The sequence below is a fragment of the Triticum aestivum genome, chromosome 2B (genome assembly GCF_018294505.1).
Source record: "Triticum aestivum cultivar Chinese Spring chromosome 2B, IWGSC CS RefSeq v2.1, whole genome shotgun sequence".
Taxonomy (NCBI): domain Eukaryota; kingdom Viridiplantae; phylum Streptophyta; class Magnoliopsida; order Poales; family Poaceae; genus Triticum; species Triticum aestivum.
Genome location: NC_057798.1, coordinates 742,771,854 through 742,798,445, shown reverse-complemented (window position 1 = coordinate 742,798,445; position 26,592 = coordinate 742,771,854). Strand labels below are relative to the sequence as shown.

Here is a 26,592-nt window from a genome sequence, read left to right as displayed (position 1 = left end):
CAATTTTTTTTAGCATTTAAAAAGCTGTTTGATACTTATTTGTGTTTAAATATGTTCAAACTTGTTTAAATAATAACAATAATATTTTTTATAAGACAGTAGCATTTAAAAAGCTGTTTGATACTTATTTTTTTATAAGACGGTGCGCGGGGTGCGGGGGGTCGGCGACGGCGGTTGAGTAGGGGAATCGAGGGTGCGGGGGGTCGGCGGCGGCGGCCAGTGGACTGGGGGGTGCTCGGCGGTGAGGGGGACCGGATCTGGCAAGGTGGGATAGCGATCGAGATGGAGGGGATCGAGATCGAGTGTCCATGAAATTTAAAAATATTCATGATCAAATTTTTTTTAGCATTTAAAAAGCTGTTTGATACTTATTTGTGTTTAAATATGTTCAAACTTGTTTAAATAATAACAGTAATATTTTTTTATAAGACAGTAGCATTTAAAAAGCTGTTTGATACTTATTTTTTTTATAAGACGATGCGCGGGGTGCGGGGGGTCGGCGGCAGCGGTTGAGTAGGGGAATCGAGGGTGCGGGGGGTCGGCGGCGGCGGCCGGTGGACTGGGGGGTGCTCGGCGGCGAGGGGGACCGGATCTGGCGTGGTGGGATAGCGATCGAGATGGAGGGGATCGAGATCGAGTGTCCATGAAATTTAAAAATATTCATGATAGTTCAAAAAGTACCCATGAAATACAATCGAGAAATGAAGGCTACGATTTAAATACAATCGATCTTAGCTAGCTATCTGTTCACAATCTTCTTGCCCTTCTTTTTCGCAAATGGAGTTCTTCTGTGGAACGGACGTCCTTTAGGTAGGGTGGTCCTGCTTCTTCTTGTGGTGTATGCTGCTACTTCATCATCGTCGTCATGTTCGATCCTCGGGTCGCCGTACTTGTCGAAGTCTTGCTCATTGGCTACTCCATCCATTCCGATGATCTTACTTTTGCCTCTCCTCACGACAACACGACTGGGCTTTGGCGGGTCGGTAATGAAGAAGCATTGGTCCACTTGGGAAGCCAGTACCCATGGCTCATTTTTCGCGGTGACGTTTGCGCCCGCGGTCTTGGATTTGGCTTCGGGTATAACCATGGTGGTGAAATACCGGTCTTCTTTTATGACGTTCTTGGCCCATCTGACACGGAACATCGGGACCTTCTCTCCAGCGTAGCTCAGCTCCCAGATCTCCTCGATCCTTCCGTAGTATCTGTCCTTGTCGTTACCGGTGTAGGATTCCATCGTTACCCCGGAGTTCTGATAACCATCGCTCTTCATGTCCTTGGCCTCGGTGTAGAGTGTGTAGCCATTGATATCGTACGCCTCATAGGTCATCAGGTTGTGCTCGGCGCCCTGTGACAAGGCGAATATGAGTTGTTCTTCCGCGGAAGAATCCTCATGTAGAGGGTACGACAGAAGCTTCTGCTTGAACCAACGCGTGAAACATGAGTTGTGCTCTTTGAGTATATCTCCGTCCGTCCTCTGTTGGCCTCGGTCATTGTACGTCTTCTTAATAAAGGTTTTGTGCTCTACCACCCAAGGATCGACCACGTCTATGTGTTGTAGCGCGACTAGGTTTGCTCTTTCAAAGTCGGCGAGTCGACCCTCGAAGTCGACATGCATTTCGCGGCGACCCTCACGGTGACCCCATCCAGCGAGCCTGCCGAGGTGCCTGTTGACGGGCAGACCAACGGGGTTCTCGATGCCTAGATAATTCGTGCAGTAGGAGATGCACTCTTCGGTCAGAAAGCCCCTGGCTATGCTTCCCTCTGGACGTGACATGTTGCGAACGTATCCTTTGATGACACCATTCATCCTTTCGAACGGCATCATGCTGTGCAGGAACGTCGGCCCGAGTTGGATGATATCCTCCACTATATGGACCAGCAGATGCACCATAACGTCGAAGAATGCGGGCGGGAAGTACATCTCAAGCTCGCATAGTATCACCACGATCTCTTCCTGTAGCCTTCTGAGTTGCCTCACGCCAATCGACTTCCGAGAGATGACGTCGAAGAAGTTGCATAGGCCAAATAGCGTTTCACGGACGTGCGCGTCCATGATCCCACGGATTGCAACTGGAAGTATCTGCGTCATCAGCACGTGACAGTCGTGAGACTTCATCCCGCTGAACTTCTGCTTCGCTGGGTCTAGGTATCTGCTTATCTTCCCCGCGTAACCGTAAGGAAGTTTTACTCCTAGGAGGCAGGTGAAAAACTGCTCGATCTCCTCCTGACTTAGAGTGAAGCACGCGGGAGGGTAGTCATTTCCGGTCTTCTTGGCCTTTTTGCCTTTGCGACGACTTTCTGTGTCCTGCTTCGCCTCATCATCATCATCATCATCATCATCATCATCATCATCATCATCATCATCATCATCATCATATATAGCGTGAAGCTCCTGCCTGATGCCCATTGATTTCAAGTCTGCCCTTGCTTTCGGCCCATCTTTGGTCCTCTCTGGCATGTTGAGCAGGGTACCAAGCAGACTCTCGCACACGTTCTTCGTGATATGCATGACATCAAGGCTGTGAGGCACACGGTGGATCTTCCAGTACGGCAAGTCCCAGAAAACAGACCTCGTTTTCCATACCTTCAGCAGTGGCTCTGGCGCCTTTTGCTTCTTTCCCGGCAGTGGGCAGTCTTTCCAATTTTTCAACAGCTTGTCTATTTCCTCGCCGCTCCTCGTACACGGGCGTTTTCGGGGTTCGGTTTCACCATCGAACAGATCCTTGCGTTTCCTCCACGGGTCATCGTCGCGAAGCCACCTTCGATGTCCCATGAACACGGTTTTCGAAGACCCGGGATCTCTATCTAGCTGGCGATACGTTGTGTCATCCATGCACCTTACGCATCCAGAAAATCCGTGGACTACCTGCCCCGCAAGATATCCGTAACCGAGATAGTCGTGCACCGTCGTGAGCAGTGCGGCTCTCATAGGGAAATATTCTTTCTCTGCGGCGTCCCACGTATTGGCTGGCGTTTTCCACAGCGTGTCAATCTCCTCTTTCAGCAGCCCCAGATACAGATTGATGTCGTTCCCTGGTTGTTTCGGCCCTTCAATTAGCATACTCATGTGAATGTACTTCCTCTTCATGCACAACCAGGGGGGAAGGTTGTACATCCACACGAACACAGGCCAGGTGCTATGTGTGCTTCTCTGGCTGCCAAACGGATTGACTCCATCGGTGCTCGCGCCCAGCATGATGTTCCTTGGATCGTTCCCAAATTCTGGGTATTCGAAGTTCAACGCTTGCCACTGGCTCGCATCCTTAGGGTGACTCAGCATCTTGTCTTTTTTATCTATCTCCGGATCATTTGCGTCATCTTCTCGCTTCTTCTCCTCCCTATCCGCGTGCCAACGCAGGAGCTTTGCTACCTTAGGGTCCGCGAAATACCGCTGCAGACGAGGAGTGATCGGAAAGTACCACACCACTTTTCGAGGAGCTTTCTTCCTCTTCTTGTATCGAGTGACACCGCACACCGGACATATGGTAGACTCCGCGTGCTCGTCCCGATAAATGATGCAATTGTTCATGCACACATGGTATTTCACGTGCGGTAAATCCAGAGGACACACGATTTTCTTCGCCTCCTCCAAACTGGTCGGGCACTTGTTCCCCTTGGGAAGACGTTCGTGCCAGAATGACATGTTCTCGTCGAAGCATGCGTCGGTCATTTTGTGTTTTACCTTCATCTCCAGAGCCATGAGCGTTACTTTCAGGCGGGTATCCTCGGGCCTGCATCCTTCATACAATGGAGTAACCGCGTCTAACTCAAGTTGATCCATCTTGGCTTTCTCTCGGGCGGCAGCTCTTGCGTTATCCGTCTGCTTGAGAAGCAGCTCTTGAATATGAGGGTCCTGCACCCAGCCCATCGATGGTCCAGCGTCGTCTGCTCCGCCGGCATCATCATCATGTCCTGCATCTTCTACATGATGACTGTGTACAGCATCACCGTCGTGATCATCTCCTGGGGATTCTTCGTCTTCTCGCCCCCCCGAGCCGCGGTGGTTGTCTTGCTGCCCTTCCTCATTTCTTGCCCGGCCCCCATGGACGACTTCGTAGTCATCTTCATCACCTTGCCACCGATAGCCATCCATGAAACCACGCAAGAGCAGGTGGTCCCGCACCTGCCCGGAATCCGGGTCCGCAATAAGGCTATTCAGCTTGCATCTTCGACACGGACATCTTATCTCCGTCTCGTTCTTTTGAAGCATCTCGGCCTTCGCGGACCTCAAAAACCTATTCACGATGCCTTCGGTCATCGTGCGGACCATGGTCGCCTGCGGGGTAGAGCAAAACGATATTTTAGAACCAAGAAAAAATTTGGCATGACTTTCCCTAAAAATAGGACCAAAAAGAATGCTTAATGCCAAAATTCTCGCCGAAACGGAAATGAATCAACATTCCGGCAAAATATTGGCAACTATCGCATTTCAAATACCGGTACACCTCCAAACACAAACACATATGCAACACCACAAACATATGCAACACCACGAACATACATAGATCTAGCTAGGCCATAAAAAGTGCATGTGCACATTGTTGTAGGGAGAACAACATAAATATAGCTTCCCCCCTTACTTACCTAGCAAAACAAGGTAACTTAACCACTTAATTTGAATGAATCTATGGTGGAAATGAGGTGAAAAAGAGGAGGCACCCGAGACAAGGAGGAGGCGGTGGAGAGAATGAAGTGGGGAGAAAGTGAGTGTGGGAGGAGAGGCTGTCCAAAATATCTTGTTGCTGCCCACTTACTAATGGCGCACCAGCAACAAATGCGCCATTAGTAATCCAGGTTACTAATGGCGCACCCCCTGGTGGTGCGCCATTAGTACTTTTGCAAAAAAAGGAATAAAAACAATAATAAAAAAATAACATTAGTGGCGCACCTTCTGGCTGGTGCGCCATTACTAGTTACAACTAGTAATGGCGCACCACCAGTGGATGCGCCATTAGTATGTTTGGACAGGCGCACTAGTTCAAAAAAAATTGGTACTAATGGCGCACCGTGGGCAGGGTGCGCCATTAGTAGTTTCAACACTAATGGCGCATCAGGAGGTGGTGCGCCATTAGTATATACTAATGGCGCACCACATGTCTGGTGCGCCATTAGTGTCATTTCCATCTATAGCCCTTTTCCTAGTAGTGATCTCTGGGCCCTCTCGGTAATGCACATCACTATAAGCCTTGCAAGCAATGTGACCAATGAGTTGGTTACGGAATGATGCATTACGTAACGAGTAAAGAGACTTGCCGGTAACAGGATTGAACTAGGTATTGGATACCGACGATCGAATCTCGGACAAGTAACATACCGATGACAAAGGGAACAACGTATGTTGTTATGCGGTTTGACTGATAAAGATCTTCGTAGAATATGTAGGAGCCAATATGAGCATCCAGGTTCTGCTATTGGTTATTGACCAGAAACAGTTCTAGGTCATGTCTACATAGTTCTCGAACCCGTAGGGTCCGCACGCTTAACGTTACGATGATAGTTTTATTATGAATTTATAAGTTTTGATGTACCGAAGGTTGTTGGAGTGCCGGATGTGATCACGGACATGACGAGGAGTCTCAAAATGGTTGAGACATAAAGGTTGATATATTGGAAGCCTATATTTGGATATCGGAATCGTTCCGGGTGAAATCGGGATTTTACCGGAGTACCGGGGGGGGGGGGGGGGGGGGGGGTTACCGGAACCCCCTCGGGGGTTAATGGGCCTACATGGGCCATAAGGGAGAAGAGGAGGGCCGGCCAGGGCAGGCCGCGTGCCCCCTCCCCCTAGTCCGAATAGGACAAGGAAGGGGGGCGGCGCCCCCCTTTCCTCTTTCCCCCTTCCCCCTTCCTTCTCCAACAAGGCAAGAGGGGGGGAGTCCTACTCCCGGTGGGAGTAGGACTCCTCCAGGCACACCCCTAGGGGCCGGCCGCACCTCCCCCCTCCCTCCTTTATATACAGGGGCAGGGGGCACCTCTAGACACACAAGTTGATCTTCGTGATCGTTCCTTAGCCGTGTGCGGTGCCCCCCTCCACCATATTCCACCTCGGTCATATCGTTGCGGTGCTGAGGCGAAGCCCTGCGTCAGTAGAACATCATCATCGTCACCACGCTGTCGTGCTGACGAAACTCATCCCCGACACCCTGCTGGATCGGAGTCCGGGGATCGTCATCGAGCTGAACGTGTGCTGAACTCGGAGGTGCCGTACGTTCGGTGCTTGGATCGGTCGGATCGTGAAGACGTACGGCTACATCAACCGCGTTATCATAACGCTTCCGCTTTCGGTCTACGAGGGTACGTGGACACACTCTCCCCTCTTGTTGCTATGCATCACCATGATCTTGCGTGTGCGTAGGATTTTTTTTGAAATTACTACGTTCCCCAACAGGGGAACCACTTCCCGATCTCCGCCAGGTCTGCGCGCATCGCCTTGTCGTCGCCTGTGAGGTCATCGATGACCCTCTTCCTGGCGGGGCTATTCTCCATGTCTGCGGCGGCGGTGTGGTGGTCGGCGGCGAGGGTTTTCTTGACGGCTGCGTGGGGGTTTGGTGTGGGGTAACCGAGGCGACACGATGGACTGAGTGGAGAGTGGAGAGTGGAGCGGTGGGTGGGTGGGCTTAAAGAGCAGACAAGGAAACAGAAGAGGCGTGAGCCATTGGGCCACTAGCAACTGCTAAACAGGTAGGTTAGTACCTGCCCTTGATCAAAGCACTACTACTTACCACACTGGCATTGCCACCAACGTTCAATACCACAGGTCCTGGGTTCGAGACCTAGGCAAAACTCTTTTTGTGTAATTTTTTTTCTTTAAGAAAAATTTGTTACAGGCATACAAATTCATCATATAAAACAGCTACTACAGACATATAAATTCAGGCAAATTCAGTCATATAAGACAGAGACAGTTAACTTCATTTTCTTATTTGAACCAACTTCAGTTTCTTATCTTAACCCACTTCAACTTCAATATCTTATCTTAACACAATTTAGTTGACACAAATCCAGGAGGAAAGATACAAAGTGTTTTTTTACAATGACACAGATTCAATCAAATTCATTCAGCATGCCCTTCAGCTTCCTTATCTTCTCCTTGGTGGCCTCTTTGATTTTGAATAGGTCACCAATCATGTACTCAAGCTTCCTTTTCTCATGCTTCAAGTCATCCCTCTCTTGAGTCACTTGGTCCCTCTCCTGCACTGCTTGGTCCCTCTCTTTCTCTGCTTTAACCCTGAATACCTGATGAATGTTGGTTACTGACTTGTCTGCAATCTTCTTCTTCTCAAGTTCTTCCTTTAGATCAGTCAGAGTAAGTTGTGTGCTGCCTAGTTGGCTCATTGCCTGCTCCTTCTCAGCCACCATCTTAGCAAAATCAAGCTTGAAATGCCTCAACTCATTCTCCATCTTCTTCTTCTCTTCAAGAACCTTCAAATTTTCTTCAGCACTCACAACATTCTGTCTGAGCCTCTGTTTTTTCTCCTCTTCATACATGGTCCATATAGTAGCTAGGCTCATCTTCAGAGCATCAGGCTACTCAGGGTCAACCCACTCAACATATCTGCATTTAGGTACTTCCTAACAATTTAGCACATACAAAAAACAGATTCAGTTAACTTCCAGTATTCAGTACTGTGCCTGATGATGGAACTTAAAACATACTACAAATCACTTCCTGTTTAATAGTGCCAAATGCAAAAAAATTACTAACCTTTTGTGCACAAGCTAGAAACCTTCTGCCAATATCAACAGATTCAAATGCCACATTCTTCTCACACAAAGATCCATGCCCACATCTAAAGCTAGGCAGATCTGTAGCCAAGCCACTCCATTCCTCACAGGATATTGTGGTAGGTGGCTAAACAAAGGAGAGACATTTGGAATCAATTGAGAGAGAAACCCTAGCTGAGAAACCCTAGACTGGATTTGTGTGAGATTGAGGAGCACACTAACCTTGCTGGTCACAAAGTCATCTTCAAAAGAACTGGGAAGATCATCCCAGGACACCATGGTTGCTGCTAGCTGAAGATGACAAGGGGATCTGTTGGGGCTATTGGTCAGGAGGAGAGAAGGGATCTGGTGGTGCACGAAGTTGAAGATGAAAGATGAGGAAGAAGAAGGGGATCTGGTGGTGGTGGTGGACTGGTGGTGGACCAAAGCTACATGTAGAGTGCAAGTTGCTGGGTGGGTGTTTGCAGCAGGTGCAAGTACATGCTTGCTTTTGAGTTCAGTTGTGCTGAGATTCACTTACTTCATTTAGTACAGCAATTAGTTTGCAAAGTTAGTTCAGTTCTAACAGGAATTTCTGTCAGTAATTGAAAGCAATGAGGTTAAGTACAATCCAGTTAACTTTGCAAACTAAGTTCAGTTAACAATTAAAATTAAGTGAACTGCAAACTAAATTTAGTTAACTATCAAAATTCAGTGAACTGCAAACTTTCTGTCAGAATTAGTTTAACTACACTTCTGACATGAAATACATCTGTCAGTTTTTTCAAAGCAATTAGGTCTATAGCATTTCAAAGCAAGTAGGTCAAGCAGGCTTCACATTACTGACATATTATCCATTACAACAAGCATTACAACTAAGCATTACTGAGCAAACAAAAGCAACCATTTTAGTATGCTCAGTTTACACACATGCACCTACTGAATTAACAGCACTTCACTTCTTCATAATTAAGGTGAAACACATCACGCAAAGCACTATAACAAAACCAATCATCAGCTTCAGCATCATCAAAGTCTCTCTGCCTAACCCTAAAAGCATAGCCATTTGCTGCTTGGTAGCATACTTATTCTCACTGGAGCTGCCATAATTATCTCTTCCAGCCCTGCCTCTTCCAACCATGACCCTTCCAACTATGCCTCTGCCTGCCATTGATTCAGTCCTCTGCCTCTCAAGCTCTTCCCTCCTGTCCTCAGCTGCACCAATTGCATCTACAGCAGCATCACCAACCAGACGCCTTGTTTCAACCAGATGCTGCACATACTCAAGCTCCCAGTGCCAGAAATCACAAGTGACCTGATTAATCAGTGGCAAAATTAGTTAACCTTGTTAACCAACTCCACAAAATTATAGATTTAATGAATCAACTACTGCATTGCTCTAAACTACTGCATTGCTCTAAACTACTGATTTGCTCTAAACTACTGCATTAGTTAACCAGCTGCTCTGCTTCATTACTACAGTGAGTTGACACGGCATGAATCTACTGAACTGGCACTTACATGGTGGTTCACGCACTTGTAGAAGATCCATCCATCATGCTCATCGGTGCTAGACCGGTAGAACCTCACCTGCTCGCCGCAATCCAGGCACCCGATCAGTGGTGCAGCAACGGAGCGGCCACGCAGCGCTGAGCGGATGGAGCTGGAAGAAGACATGAAGGAGGAGACAAAGGAGGCAGAGGAGGGCGTCGGCAATGGCTGCGGCGGCAGAGGGCGACGACGTCGACAATGGCTGCGGCGGCGCGGACGGGAGTTGGCTAGGGTTCGGAGGAGAGGAAGTGGAGAGCGAGAGGGGATAAGGCAGAGTGACCAGGTGCGTGCATTTGCAACAAAAACCTCCAGCCATCTAGTATTAACACCCCCCCCGACCAGGTCCTGCACATGTGGCGGTCAAAGCATAGCTGGCAACGGCTGACTCGGCCAAGTCAGCAAATACATAGCTTAATTCGTATATACGGACCAAAGTGAACCCCCTGCACAACTATATGGACCGTAGTTCGGGTATTTTGAAGTAGTGGTACTAAACTGTCAACCGGCTCAAGTTTAGTGACCTGCAGTGAATTTTTCTCTTTGACATATGTGTCTGCATTTCACTGCAATCAAGTCTCGGTCGGAGCAGAAATAGAGCGACCGAGAACCCGAGTCTGATCAAAATGCCTCCCGGGTCACTCCCGCTCGAGCGACTCCGGAGGCCCCCCGAAACCCTAGTCAACCCCTACCCATCTCGTACCACCTGGCCGCGGTCGCCGTCGGCACCGGCGGCGGTGGCGGCGCCCGTCCCGTCGATTGGCGGAGGGCAGCGGCGGCGCGCATCTCCTGTGTCTCGGGGCGGAGGAGCACGGCGTAGGGCGTGCACGGTCTGCGGGCGAGATGACGAGGTGGAAGGCGAGGTGGCGGTGCTGGCCTTTGGCGGAACGACCAGATGGCTCTCCGGCGCTCTGATTCGTGACGTGCGGGTGAAGGCGCTGGCGCAGACCCGTCCTAGGCCCGATCTGGACCTGCAGGTCGCGGTCCAGACGCGGCTTTTCGCGTCAATCGCGGGACAGTGACGCTGGGGAGGCGGCAACACAACCTTTGATCTGGTGGCAGTCTGTTGCTCCGTCTGTTCAGTGCCGGAAGATCAGTGGCGGCCTCGTCTTCTCCCCGGCAGCAAGTTTGTGGCGCGGGGGTCGCCTGCTCGGGAATAAAGGTGGATTGGCCCTGCTCTTCTTCTTGCGCCAAGTAGCCGATCTGCTTGATGTCGGCCTCCTCGATCTGGCTGCTCATGAGTCCCGGACTTCCTATTGAAGATCTCCAACGATTGGTGCCTGACGGCACTGGATATCTAGATGGCAATTGATACGGTCGTGTACGCCCTCACCTTCAGCCACTGATGCTTCATGAGAGCGTCGAGCGAAGTTTCGCCTTCTGGTCGATGTCATGAGACATGTCTAAATATAGATTTGCATGAAATCGACAAAGGTGGAGAAAATCATGTTGGCTGCGATCGGAGGTTTATAATGGCGGAGATGTCTATTGGCTGCAATGAAGACTATGCGGCATAGATTCTTCGTGTGTGTCGGGTGTTTGATGACTTGCAGCACCAGCCTTGCAAGAGGAGGTGGCAACACTGGCGGACTGCATTTTTGGTGGTACTCCTCGAGTACCGAGTCACGGTTTTTCAGGATGAAAACCCTAAGTCTGCCCTTCGTTGGTTCTACTTGGCAATAGCCTTGTTGAAGACATTGTTTTGGAAATTGGACTTTCTTCATGGTGAAAACCCAGGATCTTCGCTCGGGCGACGACAATGCTTGTGCATTGTTTCCTTCTTGGAGGCGTTAGCTTTTGGAGAATCATTTTGTAGTGCGGGTGTTGTCTTCCATGCTGGTTAGAGTGCTGGTCTTGCGAGTCTTCATCACCGCGACGGGGTCTTTGTTTTCTTTCTCTCTCTTTTTTAAATTTTTTCTAGGTTGTGTGCATCATTGATGTCTTTTCGACATCTTGTTGGTGTAGAGGCTAGATGTAATTGGTATCTTCGCGATATTAATATATACCCCTTTGGCGAAAAATGTCTTTGTCTGAACCATTTTCGTGTGCAAAAAAAAAAAGCAATCATTACAATTGATGTTTTTTTTTTGAGGATCGTTACAATTGATGTTGATGGATCATTGGGTAGACACTCAGTTTCAGAACTGCACCACTACAACTACAGTTCAAGTTTCGAGCATCTACGGCCACCTCCACCTAATTCGGTCCACGGACGTGCCCGATCAGTATCCGGATGCGTCTGCTTTGACTTTCATTTTCTCTCTTCAAAACAACCGGAGTCTTCATTTTCTCTCTCGCTGCATGCAACATTTTATCGAACAGGTTGTGGCATCATCAACGTGTCGGCGACGCCCGGAAGCCATGGGCTGGTGAGCCGGCGGCGAGCACGCAGCCCAGGCGCGCGCACGCGGCGGCCAGTACGTAGCCGCGCGGGCACTCGCGCGGCGGCTAACAGCCAAACCAAGCGTGCATGGCAAGCAGCTCAGCACGCACGCATGGGGCTGTTGCTGTGCATGCATGCAGCGGCCAGCGCTCGAAGTCCGGGCACGCACGTCGCGGCTAGCACGCAGACACGCGGCTGTGGCTGCGCACGCGCGCGAGCTCCGCGTACGCGATGGGCCGTGCAAGACGCTGGCGCGCGGGCTCCAGCCACGGCGCAGCACAGCACAACACGCACGGCCGCGGCTCTGGCTGCGCACGACCGCCCGTGGCAGGCGGCTCCGACGCGACACAACACAACACGCACGGCCGCGGCTTCCTGCTGCGCGCACGGCGGCCAACGCACGCACACACGTGGCGGCGACGGCCAGCCCGGCCAGCACGCCGCGGCTGTTGCGCGCATGGCTGCGGCCAGCATGCTCACGACGCAGTGGACAACTCCTCTCCATGGGGACGCGAGCTCCTCGCCGAAGCACGCGCCGGAGCAGCAGACGAACGCAGGACGGCCAGCTTGCGGCGCCCAGCTCGTCAGCACGCGCGGTGGCCAGCCCACGCCGTCGCCAGGTGCATCCTCCGTTCAGGACGAGATGTGCGAGGAAGGAGCTTCGGGTCGTTGCAGTTGAGAACGCTGTGACATGGAGTGGGGTGCACGAGCGTGACCGGGCAGCTTCATATTGCTCTCAGATTTGAGATGGGTTTGAGGTATATGCCGGTTTTTTTTTTTTTTGAAACTTCAGTCATTTTGTTGGATCAAAAAACTGTTACATCGTCCACCAAGCCTTTTACAATGAAAGCCGGCGGTTCCTCCACCCAAAGCGACGGGGAAGGCCTCACCAACCTAGCTAACTCATGAGATACAGAATTTGCCTCTCTCGGACAATGGACAAAAGTGACCGAAGCGTATCCTATGATGAGAACCAAACAATCAGAGTAAATTGCCGCTGCACGTGAAGCCGTAAAACCTCCATTATTCATAGTATTAATCACCTCGAGGCAGTCCGACTCCACCACAAGCTTGCTTATCCCCAGCTGCTGCGCCAAAAGTAGACCATGTCGTAACGCATATGCTTCTGCCGTCCCTGCATCTGCGACATGTTCAAGCTGTTCGTTCGACGCCGCGATGAACGCACCTTTATAATCTCGTAGCACAGCACCTACAGCTCCTTGGAGAGAGTGTGCTTTGAAAGATGCATCTACATTTACCTTCACAAAACCTTCACGAGGCTTCTTCCAACCATCTCTCCTTAGTTCTGCACTTTTCTTCATGGCCTTCAGATAATTAGCGGTTAGAGCCGCGATTGACAACGCTGACCGAACCGGGGTTTGCACATCTACGCCATGGACGTGTTGTCGTCGTTCCCACCATATATACCAAATTCCCACAAGGATGAGAGCTTGGGCAGTAGCATACGATATCGAACTCCGCCGAGCCGGAGCACATAAAATATAGTCCAACGCCGCTGCTCCCGCCTTATCGGTCGAGCAAGCTTCCTCAATAAACCGATCCAGCTTCAGGCATCTCCAAATCTCAGCTGCCCTAGTGCAAGTAAAGAGTGAGTGCATAATGTCTTCACATCCACCCGCACACATAGGACAGCTATCCGCCGTGCCAATGTGCCTATTTACCAGAACCCCATAACAAGGGATGAATCCATGCAGAACCTTCCATGCGTGGATCTTGATCTTTGCTGGTACTTGGAAACTCCAAAGATTAGCCCAAACCGGGTGACGTTGAGATGGTTGCCCCTCTGTTCTTTCGTACCAGCGAGCAAACTGGTGTTCCCATTCAACATAATAAGCTGATCTTACCGAAAAAAATGTGATTCTTGGTGAACCTCCAGGCCATTTTTTCGCTTTCATTAAGATTAAGGAATCATCAGCGAACAGCGTTGTGACCATCCGCTTTCATTAAGATTGGCCTGACACGCGGCGTGTCTTCGAAGGGTACTTGATGACTATTGTGCGTGTCTTCGAATCATCTTCGAAGGGTGCCAGTGGTATTGATAAGATCCGGTGGGCATCCACCGGCTAGAACACACTATGTATCAACTCTTGATCCCATAGGCCGGTGACAGGATCAATTAGTTCAGATACCTTAGACAGCAAAGTCGAACCTCGTGGAGTAATAACACGACCGCCAGCACTTGATTGAATCCACGAGTCCGACCAAATATTCACTTGTGAGCCATCTCCAATACGCCATATTGCACCTCTCTTGAACGTGTTAATCCCAGCACAAATACTTTGCCACGTATACGAGCTCCCGCTCTTCATTTTAGCATCTAATAATTTTCCATCTGGGTAATATTTGGCCCTCAGAATCTGTGCACAAAGAGAGTCAGGGTTTTCCAACAGCCTCCATACTTGTTTGGCAAGTAGCGCAAGATTGAAGCTATGTAAGTCCCTGAAGCCCAGCCCTCCTCTATCCTTAGGCACACATAGTTTCCACCATGCCGCCCAATGTATGCGCTTATGGTTGTCGTCGTCACCCCACCAGTACTTTGATATTGCATCCGTCATTCCTTTGCGAACTTTCTTTGGAATTTTGAACACAGACATCGCAAATACCGGCATAGCTTGAGCAACAGCCTTAATAAGTGTTTCCTTACCACCCGAGGATAGCAAATTCTCCTTCCATCCAATAACCACCTGATTTATTCTGTCAATCAGATACTCGAAGGAATCACTTCTATCAACACCTACCATCGCGGGTAAGCCTAGGTATTTATCATTCAGAGCTTCATTGGCAATATTTAGGTGCTGACATATTACCGCCTTCTCCTGCACTGGCGTGTTCTCACTGAAGAAAATGCTAGACTTTGCATCACTGACCAATTGGCCTGAGCTCGCACAATAGTCATCAAGCACCCTTCGAAGACACGCCGCGTTGTGACCATCCGTTTTCATTAAGATTAAGGAATCATCAGCGAACAACAAATGGGAAATTTGCGGAGCCTCTCTACATACCTTGACCCCAGCGAGCGATCCATTATCTTCCTCCTCTTTGAGCATACAGGATAGCGCCTCCGCACAAATTAAAAACAGGTAAGGTGACAGCGGATCCCCTTGCCGAAGCCCCCGAGTGGGTGAAAAAACCTCAGTGCACTAGGAATTATAGCGCACATTATAAGACACCGAAGACACACACTCCATGATCAAGGAGATCCATTGCTCCGCAAACCCAAGTCTCTGCATCATTCTCCTCAGAAAACACTATTCAACTCGATCATATGCCTTATGCATGTCGAGTTTCACTGCACATAATCCAGACTTTCCTTTCTTCCTCTTGATTGTGTTGACACACTCATAAGCAATCAAAATATTATCAGTGATCAATCTCCCGGGCACGAAGGCGCTCTGAGTAGGACTAATGATCTCCGGGAGAATCAATTTGAGCTGATTAGCAAGCATCTTCGAGATAATTTTATACACTACGTTGCATAACCTAATCGGCCTGAACTGCGTGATGCTCATGGGACTTTCTACTTTCGGTATCAACACAATGGTTGTACTGTTCCATCCCTCTGGAATTTTTCTTGAGTTGATAGCCTCTAAAACCTCCTTCACAAGATCATCCTTTAACATACTCCAGAATCTCTTATAGAATGCCGCGTGCAGTCCATTAGGCCCTGGTGCCTTGAAGTCACCAATGTTAAACACCGCACGGCGTACATCCTCCTCCGTGAATGGAGCTAACAGTGCCTCATTCATTTGAGTTGTCACCCTCGGAGTCACCTTCTCAATAACATCTTCATTAGGGGCCTGAACCTGGGAAGAAAACAGTGTTGCAAAATAATTTTTAATGATGTCGTCCATCTCCTATTGTCCTTCCTGCATTACCCCATGTTCGTCCATTAAACCCTTGATCGTATTCCTCTTCTTCCTTGCCGAAGCGTACAAATGGAAAAAAATTGCATTACGATCACCGTGCTTCAGCTAATTAGCTCTTCCTCTCTGCACCCATTCAATCTCTTCCTGCTCCATCAAGTTTTCAATAGTTAAAAGTATTTCTTTCTGTCTATCAATCGCTGCGGCCGTAGCTGGCCCCCTTCTCAGATTCTCCAACTCCTTCTTCAGTTTCGCCATTCTCTTCTGTGGCCTTTTTAGAACTTCTTTGTCCCACTTATGCAGATCATTATGGACTGAGTCTACTTTCTGTTTGAACGGTCCAAGACCTAGTAATGACGCTTTCATCCAAGCCGTTTGTACCACCTCCTCGACTGTTTCCTCCTTGAGCCATCTCCCCTCAAATCTCCTCATTGAACTAGGGGACCGAATCGCCCCAGCATATAACTCAGTGTTAATCACCAACGGCTTGTGGTCAGACTTGGTCATTTCACCGTTAAGGACCCCTGCATTAGGGAAGAGTTGGCTCCATCGTGAGTTGCATACTGCTCTATCCAACCTCTCCTTGATCGGTCCTCTACTCCACGTATAGACATCTCCCGTCGCTCCCATATCTTCAAGTTCACAATCAGATAGAGCATCTCTAAACGCTTGCATGGTTCTTTGCTCTCTAGCTGCTCCACCTTCCTTCTCATGCATGAATAAAATTTCGTTAAAATCTCCGAAAGCTATCCACGGTTCATCTCTCATTTGGTGCAGTCCCCGTAGGTACTCCCATGATTTATGCTTGTTCTCCCTCGCCGGCTCCCCATAGAAGCCGGTGCATCTCCATTTCCTTCCATCATCTATGGTTACATCAATAAAGTTTGCAGTTACACCATGATCAGTGACAGACACTCCATTCCTCCACATCATCAATAATCCTCCCGCCCTCCCATCACTCGGGTCAACCAGCCTCTCCTGGAACCCTAGCTTCCTCATCAACCGTTCGGCCCTTGCGTCAGACAGATGAGTTTCCGAAAGAAATAACACATCTGGTTTATAGCACTTCTGAACATCCAGGAGTGCTCTAACTGCCCGGGACTGACGCATCCCGCGGCAGTTCCACCCTAAGAGAATCATTGGGCCTGGCGGTCCTCCTGCTGGGAGGCCGCCAATGTTGCCAAGTCCATATCTGTCGACTCGTCTGCTTTACGCCTTTTAGAGTCTTGTGATGTGCTATCATGTTCTTCCCTCCCCTCCTTCATAACTACCTCCCTTCCCGCCTCTACTCCATCCTCTCTTTTTCCCTGCGTTAGTGCCAGCTGATTCCCTTTCCCCTTCTCCTCAAACTCCAGTCTTCTCTTCAGAGCACTCAAAGTTTGCGAGTGGACATCATTTGATTTCAAGGGGCTACTAGCAGAACTGCTTAACTCATCATTTTCCTTCCTTGGTCCACTGGGATCTGTTCCTGCTGCAAAACCCCCTCTACCTCCTCCTCCCGATCTACCTCCTCCTCCTCTGCCATATGAGCCAGCCATCCCAATCTGCTCCTCCCTTCTAAACTCCGGCGCAATCAGAGTAATGGGGTAAATAATAGCAGACTCCTCATGAACCCCATTCCATGTTCCTTTGCCACATGACCTACCAACCCGCAAACTCCACAAAACCATGGCATCTTTTCATATTCAAAATCAAAATACACTTTCTTCATCCTCAGCGTCAGACTAGCACATCTAGTGAGGGGCTTTCGTACGTCTAAAGTTACACGTACTCTAATGCCCCCACCTTGGCCCTTAACAGATCGTTCATCAACTCTTTCCACCATCCCTGCCTTCCTTGCCAACTGACGAGCTATGTTTGCACTCCTCATCTTCTCCTTCAAACCCATCACCCTCACCCACACCTGGTAGGTATTTAACTCTACCTCGCTTGGTTCTGACCATCCATCATATGGGGCAAGCAGCACTGGACAATTCCGAAAGATCCATGGTCCTTCAAGCATAACTCCCTCCCAGTCCGCCAAGCATGCGATCTGTACAGAGAACATGTTATCTTCTATAGCTCTGAACTCTACTTCCTGTGCCAGATTCCATGCCGATCTCATCGTTCCATAGAAAGCCCCATGACTGAATTTTCTTGAGGTATGCACCCGGGCTAGCGCCATGAACTCTGCATCCTTCTCTAGTTCCTCTATGTCTTCCTCCAAGATCACATCTTCCTCTTCTTCTTCCCTAAGATTCAGATACTTCAACTTCTCATCTAGTGATTCCTCCCGATTTGGTTTGCTCCCTCCCGCAGCCTCAGCCGCCTCCACCTCCGCTATCCGCCCCGCTTCCCCAACTATCTTTCCTCCGCCGCCATCAACTCTCGAGCCAGATGAATTTGCCTTCGTCATCGCACCTCGCCTCCCTAGGGGTTGGTTCATCCCCTAGATGATCTCCTATGCAGGTGCCAATCACCTCTCCCGAAGACGGGATCTGAATCTGATCTGAACTCAGGGAGGGGACGTGGTCTCCTTGGCCGCCGCCGCGGAGGTAGAAAACCCTAGACGGGTACGAGACGTCAGGTATATACCGGTTAGTCCGAACGTTTAGAGAGAGAGAGTGAGTAGTCCGGCGGGTCATCTTTTTTTGGTCGGGCACCCTTCTTCTTCCTTGTTGGTATGATTTGCTGCTGTTGTTTTTCTCCTTCCTCTGTGCTGATGCTGGTGGGAGATCCTGCTTTGTCCGGGCGGATGGCCCGGCCGCGGTGCTGGACTGGTCGGATGACTCGAGTTCTCTTCCCTTCAGAAGGGACACTCTTCGCGGTACTCAAAGCCAAAGATGGCGACGGCTGTTGCAGGTGTGTTGGATTGATGTCCATGCCCTCTCAGCGCTGGTGTCAAGAAAAGAGGAAGCACCATGGCGGCAATTGTACCGTGGTCGAAGATGATGACCTGCTTGCGACTGGTTGCAGATCCTTCTGTTGAAGAGGTCTTCTCTCAAGATTCAGGGATGATGACACAGGGCTCCGGAGATCTTTTTGTGTTATGATTGTCTTAGGGTACTTTAAGTGTTCATGGTCCTTTGTGTTTGCATTTCAATGTGCTTGTAAGGGTCAACTTCTTTGTACTGATTCGTGATATGAATGAAAAAATTCTCAAAAAATGAAGTCCGGCCCGTGGATGCTCTTAGCCAACATAAATGTAGGAGCTTTTTCCCGTCAAAATAAATAGGAGTTTTTTTTTGCGGGAGCATGAATTTAGAAGCTAATGGGTTCTGCACTAGCAAATTGTCATGTCCGAGGCGGAGACACTTCCGAAGAGGATGAGCTGCAAGACGACAGTCAATAGTCCTGCTCAAGTCTTTTCTCCACTCCACTGGGATGACATGGTTGAACATATATGTGAGCCAAATGCCATCACCTATGAGGCCTTGATCAAGGAACTTTCAGTAGTTGGGGTCTTGGACTATTGGGTCCCATGCCACCCACCCGCCACCCTTACAAACCTCTGTGGCTCTGTGTACCTTGCAGATATGTTGCTCTGCATCTCCATCCGTGAGTTGATTTTTGGGTTATCGATTAATCGGATGGATTACAAAACTCCTGAAATTCTGTCATAGTTGACCAAGTTGCAACCTGTTTAGTTGCTGAAATTGGCCACAGTTGTTATGACATCAAATTTACACGGCAAGTTGGAACTGCACTAGGGCGGTGCTCTACTCTGAACTCAACCTGGCAATCGGGTCGGGTTTGGTTGGGCAGACCTTTACCAGACCCATGCCCGATCATATATCGGGTAGTTCCTACGCCCACGACCCTACCCATGGGTCTGGGTCGTTTCTACACCCACGACCCTATCCATGGGTTTGAAATCAGACCCACGCATGTACCCGTCGGGTAACCCGATCCTATTAGGCACCCGTCAGGGCGTAGTATTTCTCAATTATTTTTATTATGAAGTTGTACGTATCATGACGGTCGCTAGAAGCAGACGCAGAGCGATAAATGTGTCAACCACATCTATTTTATTGGCAGAGTTCCTCCTCCCAGGGGCTCGAGCAAGTGAGGTGGGACTAAAGGATTTAGACTCTCATTTGCAGCACATGTGTGCGCTACCGAGCTTCAATGGGCCTAATGCAGCTAGCGGTTTTGCATGGGCTACCAAACTTGGGAATTGAGAAAGGGCCTGGTTGATGGTCTGTTTGTTGTGTTTGTAGGGTAGTTGTGGCAGACTCAAAAAAAAAATGTAGGGTAGTTGTGCCTCGCTATGGACCTACTAGTCTTGTGTCCGTCAAAAAGAAAATGGACCTACTAGTTGTGCACTTGTGCCTCGCTTTCTTTCAGTTATTGTTGCAAGAGATGTACATTATATCTTTGTGTATTTAGATTTCAAAAAGTAAATATAATAGATAATAAATAATTTTTTAATTATTAATATTAATTGGGTCACCCGTCGGGTCATCCATGGGCATAAACTTAAACCCATATTCTACTCGTGATTAATCGGGTTACCCATGGGCGAGACCCATGGACAAAGTCGACAACCCATACCCTATCCTTAGGGTCGGGTGCCCATGGGCGCACCGACCCATGGGTCGGATTGCCGGGTTGACTCTGAACGGAACCCACCACAAAAACGCATTTTCTGATCCCCGTGAGTCGACCACTAACGCGTATTTTCCTTCCCCAACATGGAATACGTAACCTCGAACCCATCGCTCCAATGGCGGCTTCCTCCGCCGCGCCTCCTCCGGTCCCTATAACCAACCGGGAAACCATATATACTAGGTAATCCTCGTCTGCTCCGTCTCCTCCCGCTCTCCAGATCCACCAACGCCGGCCGGCACCAAGTTCTCATCCTCATATTTGTTACTGGATGTGTGATTAACTCCCACTGCTTTTGGAAACTGTGATTCCTGGCCTTTTGGTGATAATTGATTGTGCTCTCAAATATGCGCATTAATTTGTTACTGGGTGTGTGAAATGCTTATTATACTACTGCCTACTGCCCCTTATGTTTTTCCGCACACTGTATATACTTTGTGAACAGTTTGACTGACTGCTGTTTTACTGGATTGGCCGATTGAGGATGCGATTTGAGATTTCTCAAATCTTTGGAATTTGTGAGAAAGGCTGCGTACAAAAGACCCATCGGTCTGCCTGCCCTTTCTTTGGAATTTGCGGGAAGCCATGTAAGGTGCTGACAACTGCCGCTACAGTGCTATTGCACAACACTAGGATTTTACATTACATTTTTCTGATATGGTGCGTAGAAAATGGCTCTGATGGCAAACAAATGTTTGCTAATGCTAACCTAAGGGCTTGTATGGAGGATTGGAGGATCATATCACAACGTCCCGAATGACTCCAGCCGAGGCTCCTCTTTTGTTCCATGTTCCCCCAAATGCTCACCAGCAAACACAGAGGTACACATGTCTTATCGCATGCATCTCTACAGCTGCATTTCTTATCAACACACACCCCCGAGGCTGTGTCTTTGAGCAGGATATGCCAATTGTCAACACAGAGACCAAGCACTCGTGGATTCTATCTTTATGTATGTAGTACTATCTAGGAGGGAGCCTTGATGATGGCTTTAGGTTGTACTACCTGTTTTGACAAGATATTCTGTGGCCAGGTCAGTGACAGTAACCAGTCTAGACACACTTGCCTTGGAGATATGATTTCTCTGCATCACAATTTAATTAGCTTCCTTGTTGACCTGTGTGAGGTTCCGAGGTAGACAGGTAGCCATGCCGGTCAAGTCCTACACCAAATTGTGTCTGCGTTTTCAGACTTCGCTTTCTTGTTACTGTTGATAGGCTAAGGTATCTGCTTGGATTAGAATGGCTCTTAGCATTCTTGTTAGTGATTACTACTAATGAAGGAAGCAAGCTTGTTCACAAATATATCTAATATATGTCAGTTTATTTTACTGTTCTCGATCTGATCAGATGCACTTTATTTTGGTAATATAAACAAATAATGGGTTCGTTTTCTTAGAAAAAAGAAGAATAAGAAAAAGAAAGAAAGAACTTCGGAAGCTCTCTAGAACTCCAGATCTATTGTCCTGAAGCATGAAGTAATGTTGCCTGCATGTGTAGAGTTTTGAGAATGGAAAAACAATTACATTGCTTGATTTCTGAAACCATGTAGAGTTAATCAGAATGGAAAAACAATTACACTGCTTGATTTCTGAAACTCTACAACTTGTTGTAGTGCTATTATTGCAGAACACCATGGTTCTGCATTTACTTGATATAGTTGTAAAGCAACATAGCTATTAGAGAAACTACTAACTGAAACAATACATATCTTTTTATGCAGGATTATGTCTTTGTACCTGCTTGTTTATTCAGTGTTGTTCTGAATTTCTCTAGTTGAGGCCTCTCTTTCTGCTCCATGCTCCCCTATTGTCATGGGCTGTGGGGCGTAAAGGTGGGGGGAACGGTTTAGGGTAGCAGCGCAGGTTATGATCATGGCTGGTAGGGGGTGAGGCTGGCCTCCTCGTTTACCCATGGCTGTCTAGAGGGGAGAGAGGGGGTGCAAGGCGCAGATAGCAGGGGAGGAGATATTGGAATTATTCTTGCATGTCTTATTGATCTACTAGTAGAGACTACATATAGCCCAGTTACAACTTGGTACTAAGAAAGGATAACAAAACAAACTCGTAACGGATTTGGAAATAGCAGGGAAACCTTCCATGGGACAAAACCATTCGATATCCAATTCCTGTTTCCTAATAACTAGATAGTGGACTCCTAATATTGCACACTCTCCTGCTGCAGCTGCCTTGGGTCTCCTCCTGTGCTGGTAAGTGAGACCCCACACTTGAGGTATGCATCTCTGATTGCATGCATCTCTGCCGCTGCATCTCTCGTCAGTGCTCGGTCTCGAGGCTGTTGTTTCGAGCAGGATATGCCAAGCCTGAAAACTGAAACCAAGCACTCCTGGATTCTAATACTTGTGGTGTTATCATGTTGTTGTCTGTGCAGCCACATCGTTGGGTCAGCTATCTCCAAGGTTCTATCTGGAAGAGCATCCTCGACAAACTTATGCAGATCCAATGAATCTCTGAATGTGCCTTCCGTCGGGCTCCTTCCTGTAAACATCTCAAGCAGCAATATGCCAAGGCTATAAATATCACCAGGTGTTGAGACAGCAGAGCCTTCTCCGTACTCTGCAATTATGCAAAGTTTTCTGGTTAGCATTCCATATTCGGTGAAAAGTAAAATATAAAATTAGAAGAGTTTTTGTCACCTGGAGCAACATAGCCTATGGAACCTCTAATTCCAGTTGAGCTATATGAAGTTTGCATCCCCTCATTTGTATTTTCTTGAAGGATCCTTGATATGCCGAAGTCTCCAACTCGTGCGCTCATGTCTTCAGCAAGAAGAATGTTGCTTGGCTTAAGATCGCAATGGATTACACATGGTTGACAGTAGTTGTGCAGATATTCTACTGCGTCCACAATATCGACAGCAATATCAAGCCTCTGGGCAAGACCGAGCGTGTTGTTTATAGTATGCTCTTGAGATTTTGGATGAAGCCAACCATCCAAGTTACCATTGTGCATGAACTCAAAAACCAATGCCTTGAACTCTTGACCTTGGTGGTTGACGCTCGAACAAGAAGTAATTATCTTAATAAGACAACGGTGTCGTATCCTTCTCATGGCCTCACACTCAGCCTCAAAACTCTTGGAATACCTGGACTGGCCAAGATTAAACACCTTGACAGCCAATGTTCTTTCTTCAGTTTCCAAAACGCACTTATAAACCACACCATAACTTCCTCTCCCAAGCAGGTTGACTTCTGAAAATTCATTAGTTCCTCTCAATAATGCATGATAGGGGATTCTCTTGTAATGGTCATCAGCAATTGAATTTTTTGCTAATGTATTCTGGCTTGGTATGAGCTTCTTGCAAAGTATCCAAACCAGAAGAATAACTGACAGTGACAGCAAGATTGCTCCAGCTATTGCTAGAGAAATTACAAGAGGCTTTGGCATCTTTTTTCTGTTCTTGCTTGAGCGGTTTGTGGGGCATGGAGCCAAGTGAAGTTGAGGTGTACCACCACACAAATTGATATTCCCAGCAACTGCTAAGTAAGTGATGTTTCTGAAAACACCTTCATCTGGCACCTCGCCTTGCAGATTGTTGCAGGATACATCCAATTTGTACAGTGATGTCAAATTCTTTAGAACTGCGGGGATTGATCCTGAAAAGTTGTTATGTGCTAGGTACAGTTCCTGTAGATTTCCAATACTGCCAAGGGCCTCAGGAATATTACCAGAGAGCTTATTCATGGTCAGGTTCAGTTTGCTGAGCCCCTTTATATTCTTCAGTGACTGAGGTATGCTTCCTTCGAACGAGTTATTGTCTAATAATAACCATACCAACACTATGCAATTCTCAATACTGTCGGGTATTTTGCCAGACAACTGGTTTCCTGATAGAATCAATTGGTTAAGATTTGCCAAGCTACCAACTTCATTAGGAATGGGTCCAGAAAGGGAATTATATGACAAGTCCAAGTACCAAGAAAGGCCCGGCAATTTCAAAATTTCTCTGGGTATTGAACCATTAAGCCTGTAGTTCGTTGACAGATCGAGTACAAAAAGTTTTTTCAACTCCCCCAGGCTTGCTGGAATTGGTCCCTCCAAGTTGCCATAGTATGCATAAAGGGTATTCAACTGCGAAAGATTTCCTAGAGATGGTGGTATGAGGCCAGACAAGCTATTGTTGTACAAGGCTAGCAAAGCCAAGTCTCCTAGCTTTCCAATGCTGTCTGGAATCACTCCAGATATGAATGTATTTGCTATTGCAAGCCTGTTAAGACCAACCAAATTGCCGATGTCTGCAGGAATACTTCCAGAGACCCTACTGTCCATTAAGTATAAGGCCTGGAGAGTACTAGAGAGGTTCACAATCGATCCAGGTAGTTTTCCTGCGAAAGAGTCTCCTCCGAGTTGCAGTTTCTCTAGCTGGCTACAGTTTGCCAGAGAAGTGATGAATTCCCACCCCTTGTGGTCATTTGCTTCAAGCTTATTGCCAGCCAAGTTCATAGATTGGAGAGCTCCTAGCCTTCCGAAAGTGGGAGGCACATACCCACTAAATCTGTTCTTATCGAGGAAAAGATCTATGAGGGAAGATAGATTGGATATTGAGGAGGGAATGGTTCCTGTGAAGTGATTATAACTCAAGCCAAGACCTTTCATCTTGGGAAACTTGCGGCCGATATCATTCAGAATGCTTCCATATAGGCTATTGCGCCCGATCCAAAGAGATTCCAGTGAAGACAAGTTGTAGAGAGAAGGTGGAAGCATACCAGAGATGTTGTTTGTGGACAGTAGTAATGTCTGCATGCTCTGCATGCTGCCTATCCCTGGTGGGATTGAGCCCATGAGCTGGTTATGGGAGAGATCCAGGAATTGTAGATAGGACATGTTGGCCAGCGATGCCGGGATGGGCCCTGTGAAGCTGTTGTCCCTGAGCGAGATTTCAGTCAAGAAGACGAGTTTTTCGCCGAGCTCAGGCGGGATGCGCCCCCAAAGCTTGTTGTGATGAAGTTCCATTATTTTCATGCCGACACAGGAGCTCAGGTTCGCAGGGATTGTGCCGGAGAAGGAGTTGTCGTTCAAGTAGAGTTTCTGCAGGCGGTGGAGGCGACCGAGGCTCGCGGGGATCTCCCCTTTCAGCTGGTTGAAGCTCAGGTTGAGCGTCCTCAGGAACGTGAGGTTCCCAAGGTCTGGGGAGAGCGATCCGGTGAGGCCGGTGCCGTTCAATCTGAGCGCCACCACCCGCGCCGGCCTCCTCCGGTGGCTGCACGCCACGCCTTCCCAGCTACAGTAGACAACACTGTTGTTCCAGGATGCCAGCGATCCGCCGTCGCTGACCTGCGCTTTGAAAGCAAGCAACGCGGCCTCATCGCCGGCGCTCACAAGAGCGATCATCAGGACAGCAACAAGTGATGATAGCAAGCTCATGGCAGTGACCCGTATTGCTGTGTCCCTCTTGCTTGATTGGTTTGGTTCTCAAGTAGCATTTGCCTGTTCCATATATACTTGCTTCCTTTTTATCAAAAAAAAAATTGTATACTTGCTTGGTTGGTCATGGTCGTGTACTCGTGTTGCAGATGCTTTTATAATATTTCAACAATGCCTAAATCACTATTTATATTGCTTCGCTTTCATTTTACAGAAATGATGTAGACTGATCCTCTGTTTGACATCTTGGGCAATGACTAGATCCCAAACTTAGTTGCAGACTTTTCCAGATCGTTGGCCATGGCTGCCAAATAGGAGAATGTCGATCAGCAGCAGCATGACAAATATAGTGATAGGATGGTTTTAGTCGGTAAGTGTAACCCTGTTTCAGGAGGTAAATATGATAGGATGGTAAGTTGGTAAGTGTAATGTTATGTCCCTTTGTAGCAACAGGATTTGTATCTGAGTTTGGCTGCTCAGTTTGAACTTTCAAGTCCAGTGGGTAGAATGGAGAATCCACATACCGGCATTCTGGCGCCCACCCGGCTTGTCCTTCGGAGTTGACTATCCATGGCTTTACTTGGTCATTTGAGCTTTGATTGTTCCTGTTAGAGGTGATGTGCTAACAGCATTCCATTCGTCAGCAAAGGCTTATTCCTATTAGAATGTCGCTGACAGATTGGTATTATCAAAATCTCCAACTTGATGCAGAGTTTTCCAGGGCGTCGACCATCCGTCAGCAAAGGCTGCTACCATGTGGGGATATAATATACCGGCAAGACTTGATCGTTTGAAGAAGTTGGTTTTGACTGCAAGTCGGTTTAATCTTCCAGTCTTGCTTCCCTTTGTGCGACTTCAACAAGTATGTGTCTGACTTTGGCTTGCTCACCTTGACCAGTATTCAGCAGCTGCACTGAATTTGCCGTTTTCCTGGAAGCTCTGTGGCTGCTTACGAGGGATGAAAATTGTGTGCGTGCTATCAGTAGTTCCGCGCGAGTATTCTTCAATTTTTGACAGAATTTGAATTTCCCAATTGCTAAGAAGTGACATGGGCTGTCTCTATCGTGGGCGCGTGGATTGAAGAGACATCATTATAATTTTTG

The 26,592-nt window shown here is 48.1% G+C and overlaps 1 protein-coding gene across 1 annotated transcript; it reads right to left on the bottom strand.

The window, feature by feature from the left end:
- Window positions 1–22,198: 22,198 nt before the first annotated feature.
- On the bottom strand, window positions 22,199–25,492 carry LOC123042400 (putative receptor-like protein kinase At3g47110). Its single transcript, XM_044464864.1, has 2 exons — window positions 22,762–25,492; window positions 22,199–22,681 (listed from the first exon to the last, which is right to left on the bottom strand). Exons 1-2 carry the CDS (start codon window positions 25,487–25,489, stop codon window positions 22,263–22,265), a joined length of 3,147 nt encoding a protein of 1,048 aa, XP_044320799.1. The 5' UTR covers window positions 25,490–25,492; the 3' UTR covers window positions 22,199–22,262.
- Between the last annotated feature and the right edge of the window lie 1,100 nt (window positions 25,493–26,592).